This window comes from Phacochoerus africanus, chromosome 7, assembly GCF_016906955.1.
Source record: "Phacochoerus africanus isolate WHEZ1 chromosome 7, ROS_Pafr_v1, whole genome shotgun sequence".
In the NCBI taxonomy this organism is placed as follows: domain Eukaryota; kingdom Metazoa; phylum Chordata; class Mammalia; order Artiodactyla; family Suidae; genus Phacochoerus; species Phacochoerus africanus.
Genome location: NC_062550.1, coordinates 76,669,356 through 76,695,511, shown reverse-complemented (window position 1 = coordinate 76,695,511; position 26,156 = coordinate 76,669,356). Strand labels below are relative to the sequence as shown.

The following is a 26,156-nucleotide window of genomic DNA, read 5'->3' as shown; positions in this document are numbered from 1 at the left end:
GTGATTGGGGAAGGGTATAAGAAGAATTCACACTGCTTTGTGACTTAGATAAAGGGAAATTTGAGAAGACGCAGCGGATGAACACCAAAGAGTAGGCTAAGAGTGGCACCAGCACAAAACAAAGAACTTGAGAGCACCAGCTCACTGGAAGCATAAAGGTGTGGTTAGATGGAAGATTGAGACACACCAACAAGACACAGATTAAATCTGTATGTAGCCATGGAAAGGTTATGTTAAAGGAGCCCACATTATGTACTCATAAAGGGACCATCTGCACAAAACAAGATGGTGAAAATCAGCTTCTTCATGGCACCCAGTGAAGAAAATTCCCATAGAACAGATGTTGATTTTGACACCATTAGGTCATTCACATGTGCATCCTAACACCAATTTCTGCCCATAAAAAATATGGAATTGTAAAGGTAAGCCCAAGTATGATATTTTTCCCTGCCACACTCACATATTGCTTCTGAAAATATCTCACATATAGCCAATTATTTTTCTTTGCTGAGCAGCAGATTTATTATTCATTTACTAAAAAAACATGTTTGGCACAAAGATATGTATAAAGATAAAACATAACACTTTTCAGATTTTCACTGATTTTTGAAAAAGACATTTCTCAACTCATAGATTTGTATAAACACAGACATGAAAAACACCAACATCACATTTCTAAAAAATTGGCAAGCACATTTGGCCTTAATAAAAATATGATTAAACTGGTAACTTTGGAAACACTGCATTCTGTGAGATGTGTACATGTTTCTTCTGGAAAAAATCTACATGTCAGTTTCAAACCACATTTATCTATGGGAGTAATTTGAATTCAATGAATATTTAAACCCGGTTGTATCAAGAAGATAAACAGTAACTACAGGCATTAGGTCAGGAAAGAACTGAGCTCTTTAGACAGGCATTCTTATTTAAAACCATTAAATCAAAAGCTAACTGTGGGTGCACTCTGAGTAGTTTTATCAGTTGGTTTAACAATGGCTAAAGTTAGAAGTAATGAAATTTTCTGTTGCCTTAAGTTGCTTTTACTATCACTATTCCTAAAATTTTTGCGTCCAGCTTTTTATTATATGTAAATAAGCTTCAGATCTTTCCCTTTATGTAAAAGCCCTTTAAAAGGTAAGAACTTAGAATGGTAGACGAGTAAGGAAAATAGTAAAGGATCAATAGGTGCGATAAAAGAATAAATAATTTAACTCAACTTTCATTATTGCCTAAATGGCATTCTACCGGAGGTTTACAAAGACAGAGTGACACAAGGGCCAAACTCCATAAACGTAAAATCTGTGCAAGGAGACAATATAGTTGTGCATATGTGATTCCAAATAACAGAAGAATACAAATTCCAAGGTAAAACAAACTGCAAGTGCATCCTAGTATATGCCCACAATGCTGAGGAAAAACCAGTGTCTCAAAACAGGCTCCAAAGCGAAAATGTCTATCTGGTTACCTTCTAAGAGGTGTAGAATTTGGCCCAGAAACCCCAGACAAGAGAAGAGTATTAGATAACTTCAGGGAAAGCAGGCAGAGCTGCTCAGGAGCCAGAATAACTGAGAAAAAATCTAAAAAGGAGGGGCAGTAGGCAAGGGGGGCAAGTTAAGGGAGGACCTTGTATATAAGGCAGAGCATCAGAGTTGGATTCAAGAGGAAGGAGCCACCATAGGTTTTTAAATAGGAAAGTAGCTTCAAAAATGTTTGGATCTTGTGTCTCCGTTATGTTAAAACAATCTCTTAGGTTAAATGAAAATTTTAATCTGAATTACACATGCACTGATCTGGCCTTCACTCTGGAGGCATCATGATTAATATATGATATAGTTGATGTTTATATGATGAAAAGTTAGATTTAAAAAAAACCGCATTGTGATATCCTAACAATTCACTTTTTAATAAGGCATTTACAATTGGCTATGCTGCAAAATATGAAAAAGATAATTTCCCCAAATTTATTTTCAAAGTATGAACTAAATAAATGCACAAAGTGCTGTGGGCTGAACAGTGTCTCCCCTCCCCCATAAATTTCTATGTTTGAAGCTCCAACTCCTAATGTGATGGTGGTTGGAAATGGCGCCTTTGGGTGGTAATTAGGTTTAGAGGATGCCATGAAGGTGAGATCCTCATAACAGGATTAGTGTCCTTAAAAGATGTGACACCAGAGAGTTTCCAGTCTCTCTCTCCCCCATGTGAGGATGCGGCAAGAAAGAGGCCACTTGCAAAACCAGAAGAGAACACTTATCAGTGGGCTGAATCAGCTGGTACCTTGATTTTGCACTTCCAGCCTGGAGAGCTGTGAGAAATTAGTGTTTAAGCCACACCATCTATGGCATCTTGTTATGGCAGTTTGAGGTGACCTTATGAACAATCTTGGACATTCGACTGGACTGATCCTCTCTCTCCCTGTCACTCCCTAAGCTGTTCTTGGCTTTTTCTTATGCAGATGGTGGTCAAGGAGAGCATGAACTCACGAACACTGAATGCTAAGTCAGCTTCTGTCAGATGCTCTACATACGTGACCTAACTTAATCCCGGTAAGACTATGTGACTTACTGATCTATGGGAGGTATTTCAAGGAAATTTATTGAAAAAGTAATAGAAAATGTACACATTTTATAATCCACAATTGGGAGTCTTCTAAATAGTAGACATATATAACTAATTTATATCTGGTAACCACAGTGAACAATGTAAATAAAACACTCCTTGATAGCTTTTCTTAGGTGTAATCAATAATTTATTTCTCTTTTATTGTCACAATTACCACAAGAATCTAGCTACATGACCAATGTCACTACATATCACAGGAAGATTGTCCACCTACACTTTACTGAGACAAAGACAACGGCTATTTATGTGTTAAATGTACAACAAGATGTGAAAAAGGGGTTTTATGTAAGACAAGATGTGGCATGTGATTTTTCAACAGGTTTGATTGAATACATATTATGCCCAGAAGCAAGCCTAGAAACGTTTTGGCATTGAGTTGCTATTAAAGTAGAAAATAAGTAAACTAGAGAAATAAATCCAGATCTTCACTTACAATAGATACATTAAAATAGGAAATTAATTGGCTCCTCAGTATTTCTGTTCAAGTTTTTTTTTTGTTTTGTTTTCTCTCCTTTTGTTTTTATATATAAATGAGTAATATGAATATATCACAAGTTAAAGAAAAAAATCTCAGCCAAAAAGAAGGTACCAGTATATGAAAAACAAATGAAAAATTACCAGGTATTTTTGCTTACAAAAAATTTAAACTATAAAGAGTCACAAAATATATATAAAAACGCCACATTGAACGAGGCAAGCATCCTCTACCCAAACTGGTAGCACCCTCTGAAAATCCGCTGCCTTCCACCCATTCGGTCATACAGTGGTGACTGACAAAAAGGCATTAGGAACCCGTGTGCCATCAGGGGACTTGGCCCCGTGGGTCATCAGTTCTTGGATTGTCATCCAGTTGTCCAAAATTTTCTTGTTTCTCTTCTTCATCATCTTTTTGTGACTCAGTTCAATGATGCTGACCTCTTTCTTGCCCTCGCTGCCGCTCTGGGGACTCTCCTTGAGACACTCCAAGCGGCTCCGCATCATGAACTCTCGGCGGCGCCGCTGCTCTTTGGCCCGCACCAGGTGTTGCTTCCTCTCCTCGCGGCTCCAGTAGCGCCCCATTTTCATCTCGCTCATGGTGTCATCATCCGTCGTCATGCCACTCCGCTCCTCCTTGATCTTTAAGGCACGCTCCTTCAGAATGCGGTCCCGCACGGGTCTCTTGGTGATGTACCGCGTCCCATCGCTCCGGACTTTGACCTTCCATTCCATCTTGGGCTCGGAGCACTTCTGAGACTCCTTGCACATACTCACTAGGCTGAGCTGACTCTGCGCGTACTCGACGGCGGACTTCTGCTGAATTAACTGCATGTAGCTTTGATAATGCCGGGCGTGTGCTGGGATGTTTGCGTATCTGTAGGAGGAGCTGTGGTAGGGAGAGAGGTAAGGGACGTGTTCACCGCCAGTCGGATCTTGATCGGAGAGCTTGCTGCCTTCTGAAGGCTTCTCCTTGCCTTCAATGCTGCAGCCTTGCTCCGTGGTTTTGGCTTTGGTGGAAGTCGACTCTTTACTGCTCAGTCCGGAAGAGGACTGATGGGCAGCCATTGTGCTTCTCAGGTTTTTCTTATTGGTGAGGTTGATCATTCTTGGAAGGGAACTGTCAGGGGAACGGTCCACAGTGAGTGGCGTGCTCCTGCAGCTTTCGGCAGTGTTGTACGCGCTGGAACTGTCTTTGTCTGACTTTTCTGGGTGTTCAAGGATGTCATCTAGTTTGCCTCTTTGCGTATCTATGCTGGTGTTATAGTTTCGGAATCCTCCGTCATGCAGGGCCCAGATGTCTCCATACTGGTCTGTCACCTTCTGGAGCCTGTGAGCCTGCATGATATTCTGGCACTCCAGTTCAATGTTTCTGAGTTCTTCATTCAGCAACTGCAGTTCGTGCTCCACGCCCTCCTGTCCCCCATGATTGCAGCCTACTGTGCGGCTTGAGTAATACAGGTCATACTCTTCATGCTTCCGAATCTTGCATTTGAGCTCCAAGAGTTGCCGAAATCTTTCGCACTCCTCATCTTGGTTGCCAGTACAGTCTGAATCAATGTATTCACCGGACACGAAGCTCTCATTGTACTGAAGTTCAACGCTTCCGAGAGTGTCTTGGCTCTGCCCCAGCTCCCTCTTGCTCTTCAGAGATGTGCCCTTGGGAGCCTCAGCTGTGTTCTCCTGCTCCGAGCTCTCGTCGTTCCTCAAGCTTTCGTCTGTGCGCCCCACTCCACTGTCCTTCTCGTGGTTGTTAGATGAGGATGTTGCTGTGTCTGTTGTACCTTCTTCTTCTTCTTGTTTTTTTGGCTAAAAAAAAAAATAATAACATTGGAAGAACAGAGGGAATTAATTATTTTGAAAAAACACCAATTGTTGAAAAACTTGCTTGAAAAAAAACAGTGCTTCTTGGGAAAAGTACAGTTCCTAAAAAGCTGCTCTAATTTTGGTATCCATTACAATTTTAGAAATAAAGGCAATTAGCTCATGGCAGCTTTTTATGCTCTGAAATAAAGAAAACAAAAGCTGCTTGAATATGGCTATGCTACTCCCTTGAGGATATATAAAACAGGACACATTTAAATAAGTGATACTTTTTTTTTTCTTTTTTGGCTGCCCTGCAGGCATATGGAATTCCAGTTGCAATCTATGCTGCAGCTTGGCAATGTCAGATCCTTTAACCCACTGCCACAAGCTGGAAATCAAAACTGCATCCTGATGTTGCAGAGATGCAGCCAATCCCATTGCCCCACAGTGGGACTCCTATAAAAAAAAATCTTGTCTTAAGGTTTTCTCTGAGTTGGGAAACTGGAGTGATGATGCAAATATGAGGGGACTTTATGAGCTTCTGAGGTGATAACACAGAAGGATGAGTAAGACAGAATGCCTAAATGGTATTCAGGAATATGAAAGCCTGGTGCTCAGAAGTCACATCATCTTGTTACAATTTTTTTAACTAACTTTGCTCAAGCTCAGAGAAAACTTCATTGGATCTAGTAATATGCTGATAATGATAAGCCAAATATCACAAAATTTCCAGAATACGTTAGTAGTGGAGCTCAAGACCTTCCATCTATAAATGAGGGAACATAATCTCAAGCGGATATAGCTTCTTAAGCTTGAGGTCTAGGAGGCCAGTGCCAGGATTTTTTATATGTCCCAGATGCCATGTTCTTGGATACATGCACTTTGACCCCAATGTATCTCCAAATCATGTTGCTCAAAAGTAACAGAGATGTCTTAGAACTCACTTGGGTTACTTTAAAAAGTTTTTCTACTCTTAACCAGTAGTTTCCTTCAGAGGTGAGTTTTATTCTACTGAGAGTACAGTGACAGTTTCCATGAAAATCTGAACAGCACCAATTGCCAGACATGGGCATAATGTCAAAAAAAATATATTTTGAGATATGTATGTAAACATATATGTAAACCTCACTCCCCACTAATTTCTGGCTTTTCATGTAGAACACCTGTCACTGCCCTAAGGAGAAGCATATCTAGTTGTTTCTTTGTGAAAAGGGTAAGGTCACTCTTTCTTCCATCACTTTTCATGGCAGTTTGTAGACTATTCTCCCAATGTCTAAGTTTACTCACTGTATATATATTTATATACTGTATATAGTATGTATGTAAATATATTTTTTCCTTTAGTATGTATTTTTCCTTTAGTAGGAAATTATATAATTAAATATAAGAAAGCTTGTTAATTTCAAAGAAGGACAGAATAGGTGATAAAAGGTAAACCAGGTCTGAAAGGGTTAGATAATTGTTTTCTTACACATAAGGACAAAATTTAATGAACGGAGGGGGGGTGGTGGTGGTGGTATGAGCATGTATCATGTTATCATGTTATTCTAGGATTCCCCATCTTTCTCTAAAATATTTTTCCTCATTTGTTGAAAACATACTGAGATTGATTTAAAATGTCTTGTTGATAAAAAATGTTATATAGATGTAATTGTACCTAACAATAGAAGGCTTGATACATCCCCCTGTCCCTTGTTATAAGGTGACAGTAGTATCAAATGCGGTGACATCAGCACACTGTGCCATGAAGCCCTCCAATGATATTACTGATATTGGACATTTGACTTTAAAGAGACCACATTACTTACATTTATATTTTTCTCCTAATGAATGATAAGCTGAAAAAAACACAAGGCAGTATTTTTCTTTTACATGCACTATACGTGATAAAGACAAATTTGTTGACAAAACGTGTGTCAACAACAGTCACAGAACCAGGGACAGCGTGTAAAGTGAAACTTTCAGATGGATGTGTATTTTAGTTTTTAAATATGGATATGTAATTTTTAATTGAATTGCCCTTTCTTTTGTCACTGGTTTATGAGCCCATGTGAAAAGAAAAAGAGTATTCTCAAACCCAGAATTCCCGGTTCCTAATGTAATGCATTTCCCTATGGAATTACTCTAGTTACAGGCAGTGTTTCTACCAAGACATTTCTAATGTGGTATTATTGTTTATGAGGGCAAAGGACTTTTAAAGGTTTCTGTACTTCTCATCATTTTTCAGTCTCATGGTGAAGAAAAATTTTGACACAATGAAAATCTAACCTCAGGGACATCCAGTGTTACCTCAGAAGACCTAGCATTTGTATTATGTCTGATGAGTAGGCAGCATTTGACATGATATCACTTCACCTGGACAAGATTTCTCCCTTCTTTCTTTATTCCCACATCCTCCTGTCAATTCTGTATCAGGTCATATTTTGTATCTGAGAGAGAAAAAGCCTGAAGCAAGGACTTTCTTGCTTGCAGCCAGCAGCTGCCACCCCAAAATATCTTTATTTGTGGCCAGTGTTGAAGTCATACATAAAATTTTCAATCTGTCCTCCCCAGATTGAAAAGCAATCACTATAGTAGCAGCATTGCTTTCAAACTCATTTGTTAAATGGCCACTGAGCATCCACGGTGAGTAGAGTGTAGCACACATGGCTATGCTGACTGTAGTTTTAAACCTACTAATTTATCAGCATATGCATGTGAGCACATACATGCGTGCGTACACACATGCGCACACACCCTCTGTTACGGGATGCCAGCATGTTGATGTATCTCATCATTCAGCTTGGTAAAGTGCTAGGATTTTGTTTCACATTCCTGAGTCTGTCAGGATTTTTTTTTTAAATTATTTTTTAGGGTGTGTTAAGAATTAGTGTTGAGAATAGGACGATAATTAAACAGATCGGCAGACTGACAGCAGAAGTGTTCAAAAATTACATCACACAGATGAATGATATGGATCTAACATAAAAATCTAGGCTCTTTTGATCTTGATTTTTATCTACTAGGAAAATAACGACCATAAAAATGAAAAAAATCTTAAGACTCAGTTTACCACAAACCACACTGTGATCTTTTACTAGCTTTGAATTACTTAAAGGCAGGAAATCCTTTTATTCTCATGAGCACGTGTGGCACTTGAAACATAATAGGAGCTCAGAATTTTTTTGTTGCGTGAACATATAAGGCAAGATGATGTCGATAATCTCAAGTCAAATGAACCACTCCTAAGTCAGGAGTGTAAAGAAGGTGATCATGACACCAAACACACACATGAGATTGGTGGTTTATATCATGTCATCATCATCCTAAATTTGCCTAAATATACAAATATATACATTAGTATCTTAAAATACAAAATTACTTTTTTTGTGGGGGTGGGGTTGCCACATGAGATATAGTTTATCTCCAGCTGTTACATTGAGAAGCAACATGCATTTACACTATTAAATTTCTGAATTACATTCAACAGTACCTGGGTCAACATTTGCATACTACTGTATGCTCCACAATGGTCCCTAAGCTTCCCAAACTAGAAATAATAGGAAAAGCAGCAACAACTGTGTTTATTCCCTCTGCTTCATTTGAGATGATCATTTGCTTTCAAAAATTACCGTTACCAAGATGTTTGATCAAACTCTTTGATTTTTGTTTTTATAATTCCATTTCTGGTTCTACATTTTAAAAAGAACTAGCGTCATTTCAAATGATGGAGTTCAGATCATGGCCCCACCTGCTCCACCTCATTGGCCGCACGCTGCATTGCTTCATTATGCTGTTCTTCCAACATCCCTAAGTTTAACTCCTCTAAGAATTCATTCCTTTCATCTTCCAGCCAGCCTTCATCCAGCTGCAAAAGAATACATTAGTACATTATATTCAGTGAGTGAGAACTCGCACTAAAATAGGGTAAACTTAAATGGTGACGCCTGACCAGTTCCTTTTATCATAATGATTCTCTTCAAAACACCAGCCTCCTATAGTTCACCTCTCAGAAGGAAGAAAAGGTGCTAAAAAAAATTGGACTCTTATGCCTTTTATCCTTTCCTGAAACAGAGCTACAGATTTCCCCTCATAACTGAGGAGATCTCACAGCACAGAGCATTACCGTCTTTCAAAATGTATGAAAAGCGTACTGCATAATCCACAGCTGTCATGCTCATTACCTCCAACGGTCCCGTGTTAAAGCACAGCAATGGTACTCATAGGGCTATGAGACAGTCAGGCTCTTTTCCTTAGCCAGAACCTCCAAAGAAACTCCACACAAAGTGTACCCCCCCCCCCCATGCACTGATGCTACCCTCATCTTGCTTTTTTATTTTTAGGCAGCTGACTTTCAAGTTCATGAGATGTCTCCTTGTCACAAATATAGACATTTATTTTCTCTGAAAAAAAAAAAAAAAGGAAAATTCTACATTGTTCTCAAAAAAAAAGAAAATAAAAAAAAGCAATGCTATGCCATGGCTTAGTTTGATTCATTTTTCAGACCCAATTCCAAGGAAAAAGCCCTTCAGTGTTGTTTGTAAGGGTGGTGGAGTCCTCTGGAGCCTGCAGGATTTTGTTTGTGGGTGCTGAAGGCGGGTATTCTCCTGGGGGTCTTACACAAACTAAATGGAACAAAGCTTTTTGGCTTCTCAATAAAAGGAAGAGAAAAACTGGTGGTTACCTTGCTAATATGATAAGTGTTGACAGTCAATACAGATAATTTGCCTCAAAGTGGGTTTTTAGAGCTGGATTACATAAATTATCTGTCTATGCTGATTGAATTAACAGAATTATTGTCAAAGCTCTGCTTTACTTTGTGTTACAAAGAAACAGCAGCTCTCTAGTGAGCCACGACTGACAATCCTGACAATCGCGTGAGGTGTTATCACCACTGGGCAAAAAGACGAGCACTGAACAAACACAAAAAGGAAGCTTATCTTTAAGAGAACTGAACTTTTAAAACTTAAACCCAAACAAACCCGAGAGTCCATTAAACCACATCAGAAGAGGCATCAGAATGTATGTATCATATCATATTAAATGAAGGCAATGATAGGTTTATTTTTATCTCCTAAAGCCTGCCTAGACCTTATAATACTTCTAACTTGAATGGGCCAAGAGTGTGACTGCATTTATTCATCCTCATTTATCTCAATGTGGCCTGAATAACTTGACCGAGTTCTACCCCAGTGACTCTGATATGCAGATGAGCTATGAAAATTAAGCTGACTAAAAATTTAAATTCAGCCCAATTCACAATTGTCCAAGTTTGACATGTTTTAATCCCTTTTAAATTTCATGAAGCTACAAACACCAGATTCTGAAATAAATTTACTTAAAGCAAAACCAGTATCTGCTAACACTTACACACTGAATGATGGGACAGAGTCTTTTGAAATCGAAATGAAGGGGTGGGGAAGACAGAGAACAAATGATGGAAATTAATGATTCCCTGGAATGCTTTTCTCATTAACTGACCCCACAGATCCTTGAGTTACCCTGGGTCGTTAGTGTACATCTGCTTTGATAAGTTTCCCTCCAGGCTGGAGGAATACAGAGCCATCGAGTCAGGAGAGATTCTTTGTGCTCAGTTCCTTTCCCTGTTGCATTTCACGCTTCTCTTCCACGTGCATTCGTGGCAATCTGAATCCAGTGCTGTGGCAGAGGCAGACCTTTCCCTTGAGCTGAGCCATGGGAAAGGGCGGACTGTCATCCTGTGCAGGGGGATCTGTCTATGTGGCAGAGGATCATGTGTGGCATTTCAGAGAGAGGAACAAGCCCCACTCTCTCCCAAGTAGAGTTCTTATGAGAGTCTCCCTGCCCCAATGTCCCAAGGGGAATAGGACAGAATAGCAATTTCTTTAATGGTCTGAGGAAGAAAATGGGCAGAAAATGAAAGTAAGTTGACAGGGAAGGAAAGAAATGAGTTATTTAAAAATGTTGCACAGTTGCACAATACTGCCCCCGGCAACTCTGTAGATCATTTCCAAGAATGTGGAGAGGATTTGAAGCATTTTTTCAAAAGGCTAGAAAAAGCAGACAAAAAACTTCCATACTCTCCTTCAGTAAAATACGATAATGAGATATAGCGAAGCTGATGGGAAAACATGGTGATATAAATACAAACTGTGTTTTGTTTTGTGTGGGGCTGTTATTGTTGTCTTATAACATGTACTGCTTAAATGACATTTTCAAAGTGTGGTGTTATTTTTCTAGAAATCTGATTTTCAAAAAGCAATTAACTTCTTTTCAGGGTCAGGACAGCTTCTTCAGGATCAAGGGGCTAAGAGAGATCCTGATTTTGAGAGACTGGATGGTCTCCTAAAGAGTCAGATGCCCATCTTGCACCAACAGTGGAAAGGAAGAGCTGTTTGAAAGCTCACCCTCCAACACTGTTTCTTTTGTGTCAGGAGGGTAGCCAGATATTCAAAAACGTACTGGTTGGTTCGACTAAGCAGATGTATACCACCAAAGATGAACAGGATCTGGTTTTTATGTTATGGTATTCAATTATGTTATTAATGTCTGTTCTTTCCACCGTTCATTATAGCTGTTGTGTGGCATAGTTAAGGAAATATTTTAATTGTAAGTTAATGAGGTTCTCTAATAGGTACATAGAAAGGGCTAGGAAACCACATTATAAAGTCGAAATACCTTTTCTACAATAAGGATGATGACTGAGTTCTCTGCAGTTTACCATTCATTTCCCTAATATGTATGTGGCCCCTTTATTCTGTTCATTTTCAAGAAAATGGAATCAGTGAGATAAACTGGTTTGCAAAATCACCAGGTAATTAGTGTACCTTCATACTTTTTAAAAAAATCCATGCTCACATTGGCAGTCCAGCCAGTGATGGAGTTTCTTTCTCCATTCCTAAGATCTCAGGTGTGTAACTTTAGTCTGCCCTGGGCTATGGCAGGCTTTATGGGGACCATTTAGAATGGTCAAGGGCATAAAGGAAATATATGCGGAAAGGGTGATCTTTTATAACCACTATATTCAAGTCAGGATTCGGTCTGACACTGAAATACACTTACTCAATGTAATTTATAGATAGTAGGTAGTTACTGAGTCTGAAAAATATCAGATCAATAACCTGAAAGACAAATGGTGATATAACCAACTTCACTCAAACTACTGACAGATGGTTAGAATGGTGACAGTGTAATGTCCTTTCTGCATTGCGGTGGGGGATAAAAAGGATATAAAAAGATACCAATAGTACTTTTCTTCCACCATTACCTCTCCTTTACTTTCATGACATCTCCCTCTGTAAAGATATAAAAAAAAATTCCTTAGAAGCTATCAGTTTGTTTCTGGCCAGACAGATGCTTTTTGTCACACTGAACTTGGAAGAAAAAAAATCATTTACTATATAGGGAACCACACCATGCTACCTAAGGGATTTTATTGGATAAAGTTACTCTAAAACGATGTAAGTTGATAGCTATGCTAATGTATCTCTCGTTAGAGATTCTTTCAAGATACCTTAATATGCCGATTAAGTATTTTTAGATGAAAACCTAAAGCAAGGATCCACACAGAATTGAATCTCATGTAAAGTCAATCATTTTTCACTGGTGAGTTAATTTAAATAGCTGGCCAGGGGAAGGAGAGAATAATGATTCAATATTGTATTCTTCGTGTTTTTTAAAAAAATAAGCTATTTAGCTGCCATTTTGTGGAGCAATAAAAGGGGGGGGGGTCTTTACTTCTAATTGTTTTGCTAAGGTTGGCAGGTTAGGAAAGATGACTCAATTTCATTTTGTATGCTTGGTTTTACAAATATCCGTGGCACCGATTCAATATAGAATGGCAGACAGTGAACATCAAGTTCAATCTCAAGACCTCTGCTCTCTGTTCTGACCTGACTCTCCGGCCTTGCAACCAGCAGCACGATTCTCCTACACTCATCGCTCGACAGCAGTGCCACTGCTGCCTCTCGATCCTGGACGTCTTCCCCATTTATCTAGAAAACAAATGAAAGTGGCACATTAGTTTCCATTTCCACAATGCTGCACACAATAAATGGCAAATATCAGCTCATTTATGGTAAATGTATGGACAATGGAGCTCACACAATGGGCTCATCTTCAGCCCCTCGGTGGTAAGTGCCTTCACTCAATTACGCGCTTACTGTAAGAGCCATATCGATCCCTGAAGGATGGCGGACATCAGAGGAAGCAGTTATGTTCATAAATGTCCAACCTGCGCCCCGGCAACATACATCTAGCAACACAATTAACCAGCCCCTGACAGGTGACGTTCATCTTTCTCCGCTCAGAGTAATGGAAGTGTCACTCTGAGATAATGGTGCTGGGGAAGCAGGACAGGCAATACCACAACTGAAATCCGTCATCCTGCGTGCTCGCTGCGAGCCAATTAGAGAGCGGCCGCATTCTCTCTCACCCGGCGATGCTCCCCAGCGGCTGCTGCTTGCATTTTCATTTCATCATCTCGTATTTGCGTGTGGGTCTGACTCAGTTGCCCCACATCACGCAGGCTTGCTTTCAGTGCTTAACTAATCAAAACCAGGAACTGTTGATTAGTAACATCCTCATCAAAACGCTAACTCCTTTCTCAGATTTAGCCATTTCCCTACAACAACAAAACTAAGGAAACATCTTAAGGCTCACTTCTTTTTTTGCTTGTTTTTTAAATTTTTTAAATTAAAGTATAGTTGATTTACAACGTTGCGTCTATTTCTGCTGTATAGCAAAGTGACCCAGTCATATATATATATCCATATACATTCTTTTTCTCATATTATCTTCCACCATGTTTTGTCCCAAGAGATTGGATATAGGTCTCTGTGCTATACAGTAGGACCTCATTACTTATCCATTTTAAATGTAATAGTTTGCATCTACCCACTTCAAACTCCCTGTCTATCCCACACCCTTCTCCCTCCCCTCCTGGCAACCACAAATCCGTCCTCCTTGTCTGTGAGTCTGTTTCCGTTTTGTCCGTAGGTTCGTTTGTTTAAGGCTCACTTCCTAAGGATACTTAAATTAAAAAAGAATAATATCAAGTTAAATTCATTTTTTGATAAGAACCCTTAGTGAAAGAAGCCACGCTTGAGTAAACTTTTGATTAAAAACAGATACTAGCAGTGTTTGCAGTGTATCTTTTTCCTTTTTCTACTAAGTTCTACTGAGAAAATAAAGTTTCTGGAGTTTGTATTTTAAACTACATTTTCATGTTCAAATATATTTAGCTCGTATAGAGTTTTTTCCTTTGGATAGTTATTGATTGCTCAAATCCAAAGAGACAATGAGATTTTTGATCCATAACATATAATCAAAATATGTGGAAAGAAATTTCAATTGAAGAGGTCAAGTAATTCTACCTAAAATAAATACTAATTATTTTGAGAAATTAAACAGACAGAAAATGTGGTCGCATTGACCATTTTTCAATAATAAATGTGACATCTTTCACTAAGAATTTCTGCTTAAAAGCATGAAGTAGACTCTTGGGGTTTTCTCCTTGTGGGTCTCTGGGATTCTGATTGTTACCTGGAGAGACATAATTGTCCAAAGCCAAGCCCAGGTATTTCAACTGTGGACCACAATAAGGATTTTTATTCCTAGACTCTTATATTTAGCACAAAGAAAGCAGACATTAATAGTCAAAAGTGGGGGGGGGGAATCACACAACTACCTGTTGTATTTTCTTAGTGTGATCAAATGAATAACATCTTAGATTTTCACTTGTGTGGATAGGAAATTCAGGTTTTATGTGTTAAGTACATTTTCTTTTACAGGGAGGCAATTCCCAAGTAAAATTCATCAAATTAGACAATACAAACTTTGATTCTAAGCTGGGGACTAAGGACTCAGAAGGATATGTTGTGGCGTATTTTTTGGTATAAACGTGTATATGAAAAGCTATTTATGTACTGAATCCATGGCCTTTTTATCCTTGAATAAATATAAACTGGCAGCAGTGGATTCCACTACGCCTCACACCCCTGAATTAAGTGTAGTTTGAAAACAGAGACTTGAAAATTTGTACTTTCTTTGAGTTTTGAGGGCTTGTGTCCATTTCATGGCAATTCTTAGTTGTGTGCCAGAGATGCCTCTATTTGTCTATCAATCATGGACCTAATTGTTCCTCTTTCCTTCACCATAGGCACCTTGCTCCTAAGGTGACTGAGTTAGATGAAATCACACAACTTATTTTAACCTTTTCTATTTGGAATATAATTCTCACTATGTATTTTTATTCCAAATTCTTCATCTAAATTTTATTTACCATTAATCTAAACACTTCATTGATGTCAGTTTAATGTTACTATTATGTTTCATCTATTAAAATGAAGATAATGGTGCCTTTCTCAGAGGGCTCCTATAAGATCAAATGAGTTACTATATGAAAAGAGTTTAAATAAGTGCCTGGTATACAGAAGGTGCTCAAGGTTGGCACATATTACTGTTGATGCTATTGTTGTTATTATTATTACTATGATAACCTTCTAAACAAAGCAAATATGTTAAAATTCATGCCTAAAAATGAAATCCACAGTAGTAAACATAGTTTTATCTTTTTCAATGTGGTTTTCTCTCTTTTTTACATTTTAAAATTGCAGTTGATTTACAATATAGTTTTATTTTAAGAGATCTATATCATATATATTTTTAATTTGTAGAGGGCCATCAAGAAACAATATGACTATGTTTGATTTCCATCCCTTTATAGGTGGTATTCTTCTCTCTCCTCTGTGAGCTTATAATGACCAGAGCTAGAGTCCCCAGACCTGGCATTATGTCTGTATTTTGAGAGAACAGATCCTGTGTTGGAGAAATAGTTTTACATTCAAAATTATATGTGGACTGAAAGAAATTTGCCACAGAAAATTGGGCTTAAAATGTAATTTTTGTTTCTTTTCAAAATAAAGGCCACCATTAGCCAGCTGGCTGGTAGATCCCATTACACTTGGGACATCAGTTTGATGCCTAGTTTAATATCGAGGCCAGAAATGCAGCTGTGGGTTTCATCAAAGATGCCTCTCAAGGAATGGAAAGACTTGAGGAATGGAATCGGAGAGAGTTTTCGACCCTTGTTTGCTCATGTTCCTGAACGATGGCTCACAGCTACAGGATTGCTTGTGAGAAAGCAGCTTGCTAGCCTGGAAATACTGAAGGTGAAGGACCCAGAAATCAAAGCAGGATATGGAGGCGTAGTGAAGTCATCAGGGTTGAATGGAAGACTTCCATTTCGAGCAAAAAGAGGGAAAGAGACGAGGAGCAGGGCAATATGTGACTTTTGTTATAAACGGGGAAAAATGCTAGAGAATCTATCTGTTTCATTTTCTGGGCATGGACATGTGTAAATATTAGTTTCAAAATGGATATTATCTTGGCTTAGAAGAGATTTGTGGCAATTACAAAGATAAATCAGCCAAAATCCCACTTTAAACCTGATCTCCTCTATGTGAATGTGTGTGTGTGTAAAACTCTAAAAGCCTAGAAATGGTTTAATATAGTTTTTTTGCTTGCATATGCAGATTTTTAGGTTTCCTACATTAGTGTACCATAGGCAGGTGGATAACTGATGATCTTGGCATCCAACCACCTATAGAAATCCTCATTTGAAAGCCCAAGAATCTTAGGAAAAAAAAGGCAAGATGTATTTCAAATGTGATTCTATTTTAGTGTGGAGAGAAAGAAGGTAAATGAAGTATAGAGATGCTGAGGTAGAAAGAAAAGGAACAGGGGAAACAGTTATCCATAGAGAAGACAGTAAAAGAGTAGGAAGAACCTCTGAGGACCAGTTCAGGGCAGAGAAAGAAAGAGCTTATCAGAAGTCTTATTGCTCCACTTCTTGAGCTTTGGTAGGGTTTTGTCGGAAGTAATTCTTGAATACATGGCTGACTTTTTTGGTCAACATGAGATTAGGCTGCACACATGGAACTGTGTTAAAACACTTACTATCCCAAAGAGAACGTGAGACTGCAGCACTCTTACATTTGGACAGCTGATCATGTATGTGTCTTTAATTTTTTTTCTCTCTGGTGCAACACTGCAGTGTTGTAAAAGGACTTCCCCATAATAATTCCTGGGAACACATCTGATACCACCAGTTTGTGGCAGTAGCACAGCAAATAGAACTGTCAAACGCTTGCAGAGATAAAACCCATGAGAGCTAGAAGATGCTGCTCTCATGAAGTTGGAAGTCAGGTCATGGTTTCTCTTCTGCGTGACCCCTACCCTCCATCAGTCTCCTGTGAGTACTCTTGTGGGGCCATTCAGTGAGGTCACCTAGGTCTATGGAAGACTACTGTTAGAAAATTTTAGCTATGCAGAGTTCCCATTGTGGCTCAACAGGTTAAGAACCTGACTGGTATCCATGAGGATTTGAGTTCAATCCCTGGCCTTGCTCAGTGGGTTAAGGATCCCGTATTGCCATGAGCTGTGGTGTAGGTCGCAGACACGGCTCAGATCCCATGTTGCTTGTGGCTGTGGCGTAGGCTGGCAGCTGCAGCTCTGATTCCACCCCTAGCCTGGGAACGTCCATATGCCTTGGGTGCAGCCCTAAAAAGAAAAAGAAAAAAGAAAATTTTAGCTACACAATGAGGGCAGGACCACAAGAGTACTCTACTTAGGTCATCATGAACAGGAAATTAAAATCACAATTGCTCTAATGAGATTCATTTCAATAAAAGCCAGCCAGGAAACTTAAAGGATGAGAAGAAATCCTCTCTTTCTCCCACTCTCAGCTCCCTGGGAAAAGAGTCATTAATTGTTCATTACAGGGTATCTCATAATCTCCCCACCAGCCATATGGGAGCTATTTGTCTATGGGTACCATTTTGTCAGTTTTCTTTAATATACTTTTTCTGTCACCCTTGAGACTCTTTGTTTCCTGTGTATGCAGAGAGAATAGAATTCTAGGCTTTTTAACATGACAGGTATTTCTTTATTAGATGTGACATATTTGTCACTGAATATAAACTAATCAGGTAAACCACAGCACTTTATCACTCCTGCTGTTATTTCTTCAATGAATCAACTCCATTAAGGAATGCCTTATTATCCAGAACATATTTTATCTAAAACTTAACCTGCTCAGAATATAGCCAAGAATAAGGAAGCATCAAAACTGGAGTTTCCACTGTGGCTCAGTGGGTTAAGGACCCGACATAGTCTCCATGAGGATGCAGGTTAGTTTCCCTGGCCTCATTCAGTGGGTTAAGGATCCAGCATTGCCACAAGCTGTGATACAGGTCACAGATGTGGTTTGGATATGGTGTTGCTGTGGCTGTGGTGTAGGCCAGCAGCTACAGCTCCAATTTGACCAGTAGCCTGGGAATTTCCATATGCCACATGTGCAATTGTAAAAAGAAGAAACAAAAAAGCAATGAAAAACCCCAAGACATATAGTATGCATATACAGAAACACAGTACTTTATTTCTATCTAACTACCCACTGAACTAATAGATACAACTTTAATAACGGTATTTCTGTATCTAGCTTATGGGAAGTAGAGAGCTGGAAACTAGGAAGGGAGCCAGCAAGAGTGCAGTAGTGGGTGCAGGGTATGGTGGGTAGATGGGGAGAGGAAAGAGTGACAGCTGGAAACGGGAGAGGAAAATGACAAAACAGACCTAATATATCATAAAATGTAGCCAACAAGGGTCATTTAATATCAGGGCACACAATCTTCCAGACCTTTCAGTCACTGAGTATTTTACTCTATTACATTGTGTGATGACTGCTGGGCATAACATGACCCTGAGTATCAAAGGAGTTACATTCTTTTCAGTATATTTAATTGGAGATGTTAACACAGTGAACAACACATTTTAAATAATTTCTAAATCCAAAAAATAATAATGAATATTTTTATTTTCTTTTGATGCATATGTATATTTCCTGGGCTAGGGTTGAATTGGCGTTGACAGCTGCTGGCCCACACTAAAGCCACAGCAACACCAGATCCAAGCTGCATTTGCGACCTACACTGCAGCTTGTGGCAATGCTGGATCTTAAACTTAACCCAATGAGCGAGGTCAGGGACTGAACCCGCATCCTTACAGACACTGTGTCAGGTTCTTAATGAGATATTTTTGAAGCTGTCATGATCTGGATGATACACTAAAATGGTACCCCTCTCTATGAATGAAGATACATGAGCAAAGCTTTGAGGCAGATTTTATTCTTCCCTCTGTCCTATCACCTTCTCTGCTGAGTACCTGTGTTTCATTCACTCATTGATTCAAATGAGTGTGAGAAAGCCATGGAAAATGTAGTAAGACCAAGTCTTGGTTTCTTGATGCACTTTTATTTTGCCTGAATTATCCAGTGACAGGCACATCCCATTTTAACTACAGGTCACACCTTAGGGAGCTCACTCAAGTAGAAATGATATATTCTTGAAGTTTTCTGAAAACTAATGGGGCCTTGCATAGTCTCTAGTTCATGCCTAATTGGAGGCTTAGTAGAGGGTCCTTGATGAGAAAGCTATGGCCCCTAGCTAAGGAAGAGAAGGGATACAGAGAAATGCTGTGATTTGGTGAGTGTTGCACTAACGACAGGAAAGGACAGTGGAAGGCTGGACAGGATAGCCCTCCGGTGTGCTCCCCAGGCAGCATGGGTACACTTTCCTCATGAAAACATCACATTGTATTATCATCTGTGTACACAGTGACCTTCCTAATTACATAGGGACTGCCCCAAAGGCTGCATGGCAAGGTGGCATCTTGTCTATTTTTAAAGCCCTGGTTCCAGGTAGAGTGTTGAACTCAAAGATACTGATCTGGAAAAAAAAAAAAAAGAACCAAAAACTTTCTTTCCTGGTTCATATCTAGGAAGGAGCAATGGGAACTGAAGATCTGTTACAATGAGCAGAATGTTTGTAACTTCTTCAGCTTGTCATCTGAGTCCGCCCTCCTGTTTTGCAGGTGTGATCTACATTGAAACTCAACCCCAAAGGGCTCTGTTCTCATTTTGGGTTAAAATGGACCCAAGAACCAGGGGGCTGTGTGTCTCCCTGCAGCCATGCTCTATGGGAAAGGACTCAGAAGGGATAGAGTGAGTCAAGGCAGATTTAGGACAGAAATTTTGGATTTCGAGGTTTTTCCTGGTTTACCGTAGAACTCTTGCCAGCTCCACATACCATAAAAGACCCAGCTCTCTATGAGGTGTTTACCATCTCTCTTGTTAAACTGAAATTCAGTCAGTCTCTGCTTTCACATTTCCGTGTGGAGAAGAAAGCATATTTCTTTCACTACCTGTCCCAAGCAACTAATTTGTAAATAATTAAAACTTCTTCAGACTTTAAGACTCTCATAGTAATGGAACAGCGAGATCCATCTTTTCCTAATTTATTGTGGAAAAGGCAGCAATAGCTGATGCTGCTGTCAGTAACAACAGCAGTTCATACTATGACTTACTGTGCACTGTATAAGGATAGCACATACTTAATCACATCTAACATTTGCAACAGTACATTCTACTATTATCACTCTTTAAGATGAGGAAACAGGAGTTCCCATCATGGCGCAGTGGTTAACGAATCCGACTAGGAACCATGAGGTTGCAGGGTCGATCCCTGGCCTTGCTCAGTGGGTTAACGATCCAGCGTTGCCGTGAGCTGTGGTGTAGGTTGCAGACGCGGCTCGGATTCTGCATTGCTGTGTCTCTGGCGTAGGCTGGTGGCTACAGCTCCGATTGGACCCCTAGCCTGGGAACCTCCATATGCCGTGGCAGCAGCCCATGAAATAGCAAAAAAGAGCAAAAAAAAAAAAAGATGAGGAAACAGGCTTTATATAGAACCATAAAAGACCCAGAATTACCAAAGCAATCCTATGGAAACAAACAAACAAACAAAAAACAAGCAGGAGGCACAACTCTCCTGGACTTCAGACAATATTACAAAGCTCCAAGAGTCAAAACAGTGTGGTACTGGTACAAAACCTACATACAAATCAATGGAACAGAATAGAGAGCCCAGAAATAAACTCAGATACCTATGATCAAGTAATCTTTGACAAAGGAGGCAAGAATATATAATGGGAAAAAGACAGTCACTTCAGCAAGTGGTGCTGGGAAAACTGGACAGCTGCATGTAAATCAATGAAATTAGAATGCACTTTCACACTGCGTACAAAAATAAACTCAAAATGGCTTAAAGACTTAAACATAAGACATAACACCATAAAAATCCTAGAAGAGAACATAGGCAAAACATTCTTTGACATAAATTGTACAAATGTTTTTTTAGGTCAGTCTCCTAAGACAATAGAAATAAAATTAAAAATAAACAAATGGGACCTAATCAAACTTAAAGGCTTTTGAACAGCAAGGGAAACCATAAACAAAAGGAAAAGACAACCTATGGAATAGAAGAAAATAGCTGCAAACAACGCAGTAGACAAGGGCTTAACCTCCAAAATATACAAACAACCCATACAACTCGATAACAAAAAAGCAACCCAGTTGAAAAATGGGGAAAAAAAACTAAGTAGACATTTCCTCAAAGAAGACATATGGATGGCCAGTAGGCAGTTTGAAATAGGCTCAGTATTGCTAATTATTAGAGAAATGCAAATCAAAACTACAACAAAATACCACCTCACACTGGTCAGAATGGCCATCATTAATAAATCTACAAATAACAAATGCTAGATGGGGTGTGGAGAAAGGGGATCCTTCTGCACTATGGGTGGGAATGTAAATTGGCACAACTACTATGGAAAACAGTATGGAGGTTCCTCAGAAAAACTAAATATAGAACCACTATATGATCCAGCAATCCCACTCCTGGGCATATATGTTTGGACAAAGCATTCATTCAAAAAGATACATGCACCCATTTGTTCATAGCAGCACTATTCACAAGAGCCAAGACATGGAAACTATCCAAATGTCCATCAACAGGTGAATGGATTAAGAAGATATTGTACATAGGTATAATGGAATACTACTTAGCCACAAAAAGAACAAAATAATGCCATTTGCAGCAACATGGATGCAACTAGTGATTATCATACTAAGTGAAGTAAGTCAGAAAGAAAAGGACAAATACATATGATATCAGTTACACATGAAATCTGAAATGAACCTATGTACAAAACAGAGATTCACAGAGAACAGACTTGTGGATTCCAAAGGTGAGGAGGTAGGGACTGCGATGGACTGGGAGTTTGGGGTTAGGAGATGCAAACTAGTACATTTAGAATGGATAAGCAATGAGGTCCTACCATACAGAACAGAATTGTATCCATTCTCTTGGGATAGACAATGATGGAAGATAATATAAGAAAATGAATGTATATATATATATGTATGACTGAATCACTTTTCTGTACAGCAGAAATTGCCACAATATTGTAAATCAACTATACTTTAATAATAATAAAAAATAGATGAAGAAACAGGCTTCCAAGGAGAGGTTAGGTAAAGTGCCCAAGTAAGTGGTGGAGCTAGAAGGTGAAGTCGAGTTATCTGAGTCCAGAGATTATATCTTACTAATTATTAGCTAAGAATTCTAAATGAATGGCTCTATCCTTACTTTGGAAAAAAAAAAAAAAGGTTTAAATGATAGCTTTTTGTTTTGTAGATGATACCATCCAGAAACAAAGACAAATTATTTTCTCTAACACTTTTACATGGAGCAAAATAAAATGAAAACTATTGGACAGACAGTAGGAAACTAAAGGAAATGACTACATGACATACTTGCAAAATACGATCCCCTTCTCGAATCCGGCCGTCTTTGGCAGCAATGCTGTTTGGATCTACCTGTAATGGACAGAACACACAGCTTTAACTGGATATGCAATGTCCCCCCAGGAACTTAAAAATATCATTTTAAAAATTAGTTTTAAAAACCTGGTTCAGATTTTTCTATTGATTTATAGAGGGCATGCCATATTTTTCTCTGTCAAAAACTATTACATTTAGAATGCATAAATAGTGAGGTCCTACTGTACAGCACTAGGGACCTACAGTATCTAGTCTCTTGGGATAGACCAAGATGGAAGATAATAGGAGAAAAAGAATGTGTGTGTGTGTGTATATATATATATATATATGTATATGTGTATATATATGTGTATATATGTGTATATATATGTATATATGTGTATATATATGTATATATGTGTGTGTATATGTGTGTATATGTATATATATGTGTGTATATATGTGTGTGTATATATATATGTGTGTATATATATATATATATATATGTATGTATGACTGGTCACTATGCTATACAGTAGAAATTGACTCAACAACACTGTAAATCAACTATAATGAAAAAGATTTTAAAAAAATCACTGATTCTAGGGAACCATGAGGTTGCGGGTTCAATCCCTGGCCTCGCTCAGTGGGTTGGGGATCTGGCATTGCTGTGAGCTGTGGTGTGGGTCGCAGACGCGGCTCAGATCCCACGTTGCTGTGGCTGTGGTGTAGGCTGTGGTGTAGGCCGGTGGCTACAGCTCTGATTGAACCCCTGGCCTGGGAACCTCCATGTGCCAAGGGTGCAGCCCAAGAAAATGGCAAAAAGACAAAAAAAGAAAAAGAAAAAAAATCACTGATTCTAAAAACATAAATGGACCATTTTAGAATTAATAATAGTAAAATTGGGAGTTCCCGTCATGGCTCAGTGGTTAACGAATCTGACTACGAACCATGAGGTCGCTGGTGCGATCCTTGGCCTTGCACTGTGGGTTGGGGATCTGGCGTTGCTGTGAGTTGTGGTGTGGGTCGCAGACGCGGCTCGGATCCTGCGTTGCTGGGGCTCTGGCATAAGCCTGCGTCTACAGCTCCGATTCGACCCCTAGCCTGGGAACCTCCATATGCCGCACGTGTGGCCCTGGAAGAGGCAAAAAGACAAAAAAAAAAGTAAAATTGAAGACGACTCAATACAACTTGATTTGCACACCACTTTTCTCTCCCTTCTTCTTTCCTTTATTTTCCCTTTTTAATTTAATTTTTTTTTTCACATTCATTCACTCAGTTCTGTATCCCCACTGTCAGACACGGGCTTCAGCTGACATGATCCTCTGCTGATGTTAATACTAGGATTCTCTGGACCCAGGAAATTTGCTTTCTGCTAGGGTGATTTTTAAATCCTGCCTTAGCTGTCTGAGAAAACCTGATAGCTATACTCTAAGTCCATACTTATTAAAGGGATTTCTCTGTTATGAGCACATTAATTTATAAAGAGATTTGTAATCTATGTAGCTCAAAAAGTGAAAAAAATACTATCCATGAAGATTATTATTAGACACTATTTTACATATAGGGTGAAGTATATTAACTATAACTTATTTTAGAATAAAGAGATATTTAAAGGTCTATTAAGAGCTTATCAACATTTTAATGGGCCAAACTTGAGTGGTGACTTAGTGTTCACTGGGAGTAATTCCATCTATTACGTTTCACATAATGGCTTCAAACCATTTATTCAGACCATTTATTTGAGCTTATTCCAGCAAAGCTTTTTTGTTTGTTTCAAGCAGAGTATTTCAAGTGCAGTGTTAAGTTTGACCCTACCTGTGCAGATATTGGATATTCGTTTCTTATTAGGTGGTGCCACCCGATAAATGTTTTCAGTGATCAATCAAGAACAAAAGAATGGGATTACATGTAAGATATATAAAGAAAACATTTCTTCCAAGTACATATGTTCAGTTTCTTCTTTATTAGCCCTGAAAAGTAAAGTTCCAAAGCTGACATATGTAAATCGTGCCTAGAGATTTACCTGAAGAAAGTGGGGATGATTAATCAAGTGTATCCTATTTAGAGGGCATTCACAATTGAAAACTTTGTCTTCAGAACTATAACCAAGCTAATATTAAAATTCTACATGTGTACCTCTGTACACACCACACAAGATTACTCTGCAGGTGTTTATACTTTCCTCACCATAATCAGAGGGATTATCATAGTTGTGTATTTAAAAGTAATATGCAAGTCAACTATTCTCTGGAGATTTTGCCATAGCAAGAGCCAGTCAGTAAATTCTTTGTTAAGGAGATAAACAGTAACATTTACATTTATAGAACTATGTAGTTTTCTAAGTGCATTAATTGCATTATTGTTTCCAGGGTATAAACACCTCTATAAATGAAATAAACATTGTTGTACTAAGTCTCTAGTTAAGGAAGCTGAAGCTTAGTTAAGTTATATGATATTTTTAAGATCATGACCAAGAAATCTTGGAACAGCACAGCATAGCAATTAGTATCTAGTCTGTCTAACTTCTGGGTTCATAATATACACATGTACATACATGGTTTCACCCACATATGTGTCTCCATACATATATACAGGAGCTATATAATATATATATGCACATATATACATTTATGTGTTTGCATGTATATATGTAATTTTTAATCGTGTGTGTATATATATATATAATACCTTACTACTTGTCATACAGTGATTCTTTTGAGAGTTTCAAAAAATCACCTGCAATAATAAATTTTGCTTCACATTTTTTCAAAGTAATTAACACTAAGGGCATTCATTTCACACTGAGGACCTCACTTTTTGAAAGTGAGACTTTCATGGGACTGAATAAAACAATCTAATAGATACACTTCTTGGATATTCAAATTTAATAATCCCATCAGCAGAGTCAAATACATGATTATTGTGAATATTAGCTTTAAAACAATTAGTCAATGCTATTGTTAACAGAACAGGTAAAAGACACAGTGGGAATGAAGGGACAAATATTTGCTGATGAAAAACTTGGCTCGACTTCTTGCATACTTATGGAAATTTATTCAGATTTAGACCATGGTACCATTTTTGCACTTTTCCATACTAGGATTCTATGGTGAAAGCATCCACATTAAATAAGCTGATAATAATTACATTACTTGGGCAACATAATTTACTTTCCTAATTGAAAGTGACAAGAACTGGAAGATGGCCAATTCTTCACGTTGAAGCCTCCCAAGGATTTTCTCATTGTGAGTCATTTCAATCCATTTCTCGCAGTCTGCCTCCCCTAATCTCTCCTCCATGGCATTTCTTACCTCGCTGACATAAATGCCGGAGTCTTCTTCATCATCCGTTCGGTAACAGACTGTCAGGCCCAGCTTCTCCTGACTGCTAACTCGACACAGCTCCACCTCCTGAGAGAAAAACACACACAGAACGACATTTTTCTCAGTGAGAAATCCCACAGCAGAATGGACAACTCACTGATATTCTCTGAGGCATTGCAGGAAGTACTTTTGTTTTATTTTATGTCTCAACATTTTTATGATTTTTATTTTTTCCATTATATTTGGTTTACAGTGTT

At 38.6% G+C, this 26,156-nt stretch overlaps 1 protein-coding gene across 2 annotated transcripts in view; it reads right to left on the bottom strand.

Annotated features, from left to right (window-relative positions):
• Positions 1–552: 552 nt before the first annotated feature.
• The window catches only part of PDZRN4 (PDZ domain containing ring finger 4), a 363,814-nt gene continuing 338,210 nt past the window's right edge, over positions 553–26,156 (bottom strand). For both annotated transcript variants that reach the window (XM_047787976.1, XM_047787977.1), the window contains 5 exons: positions 25,888–25,986; positions 22,568–22,630; positions 12,750–12,851; positions 8,630–8,746; positions 553–4,902 (listed from right to left, as the gene is read on the bottom strand). In XM_047787976.1, coding sequence (XP_047643932.1) covers positions 3,376–4,902; positions 8,630–8,746; positions 12,750–12,851; positions 22,568–22,630; positions 25,888–25,986 — 1,908 coding nt within the window. In that variant the 3' untranslated portion in view covers positions 553–3,375. The remainder of the gene's footprint in view (positions 4,903–8,629; positions 8,747–12,749; positions 12,852–22,567; positions 22,631–25,887; positions 25,987–26,156) is intronic.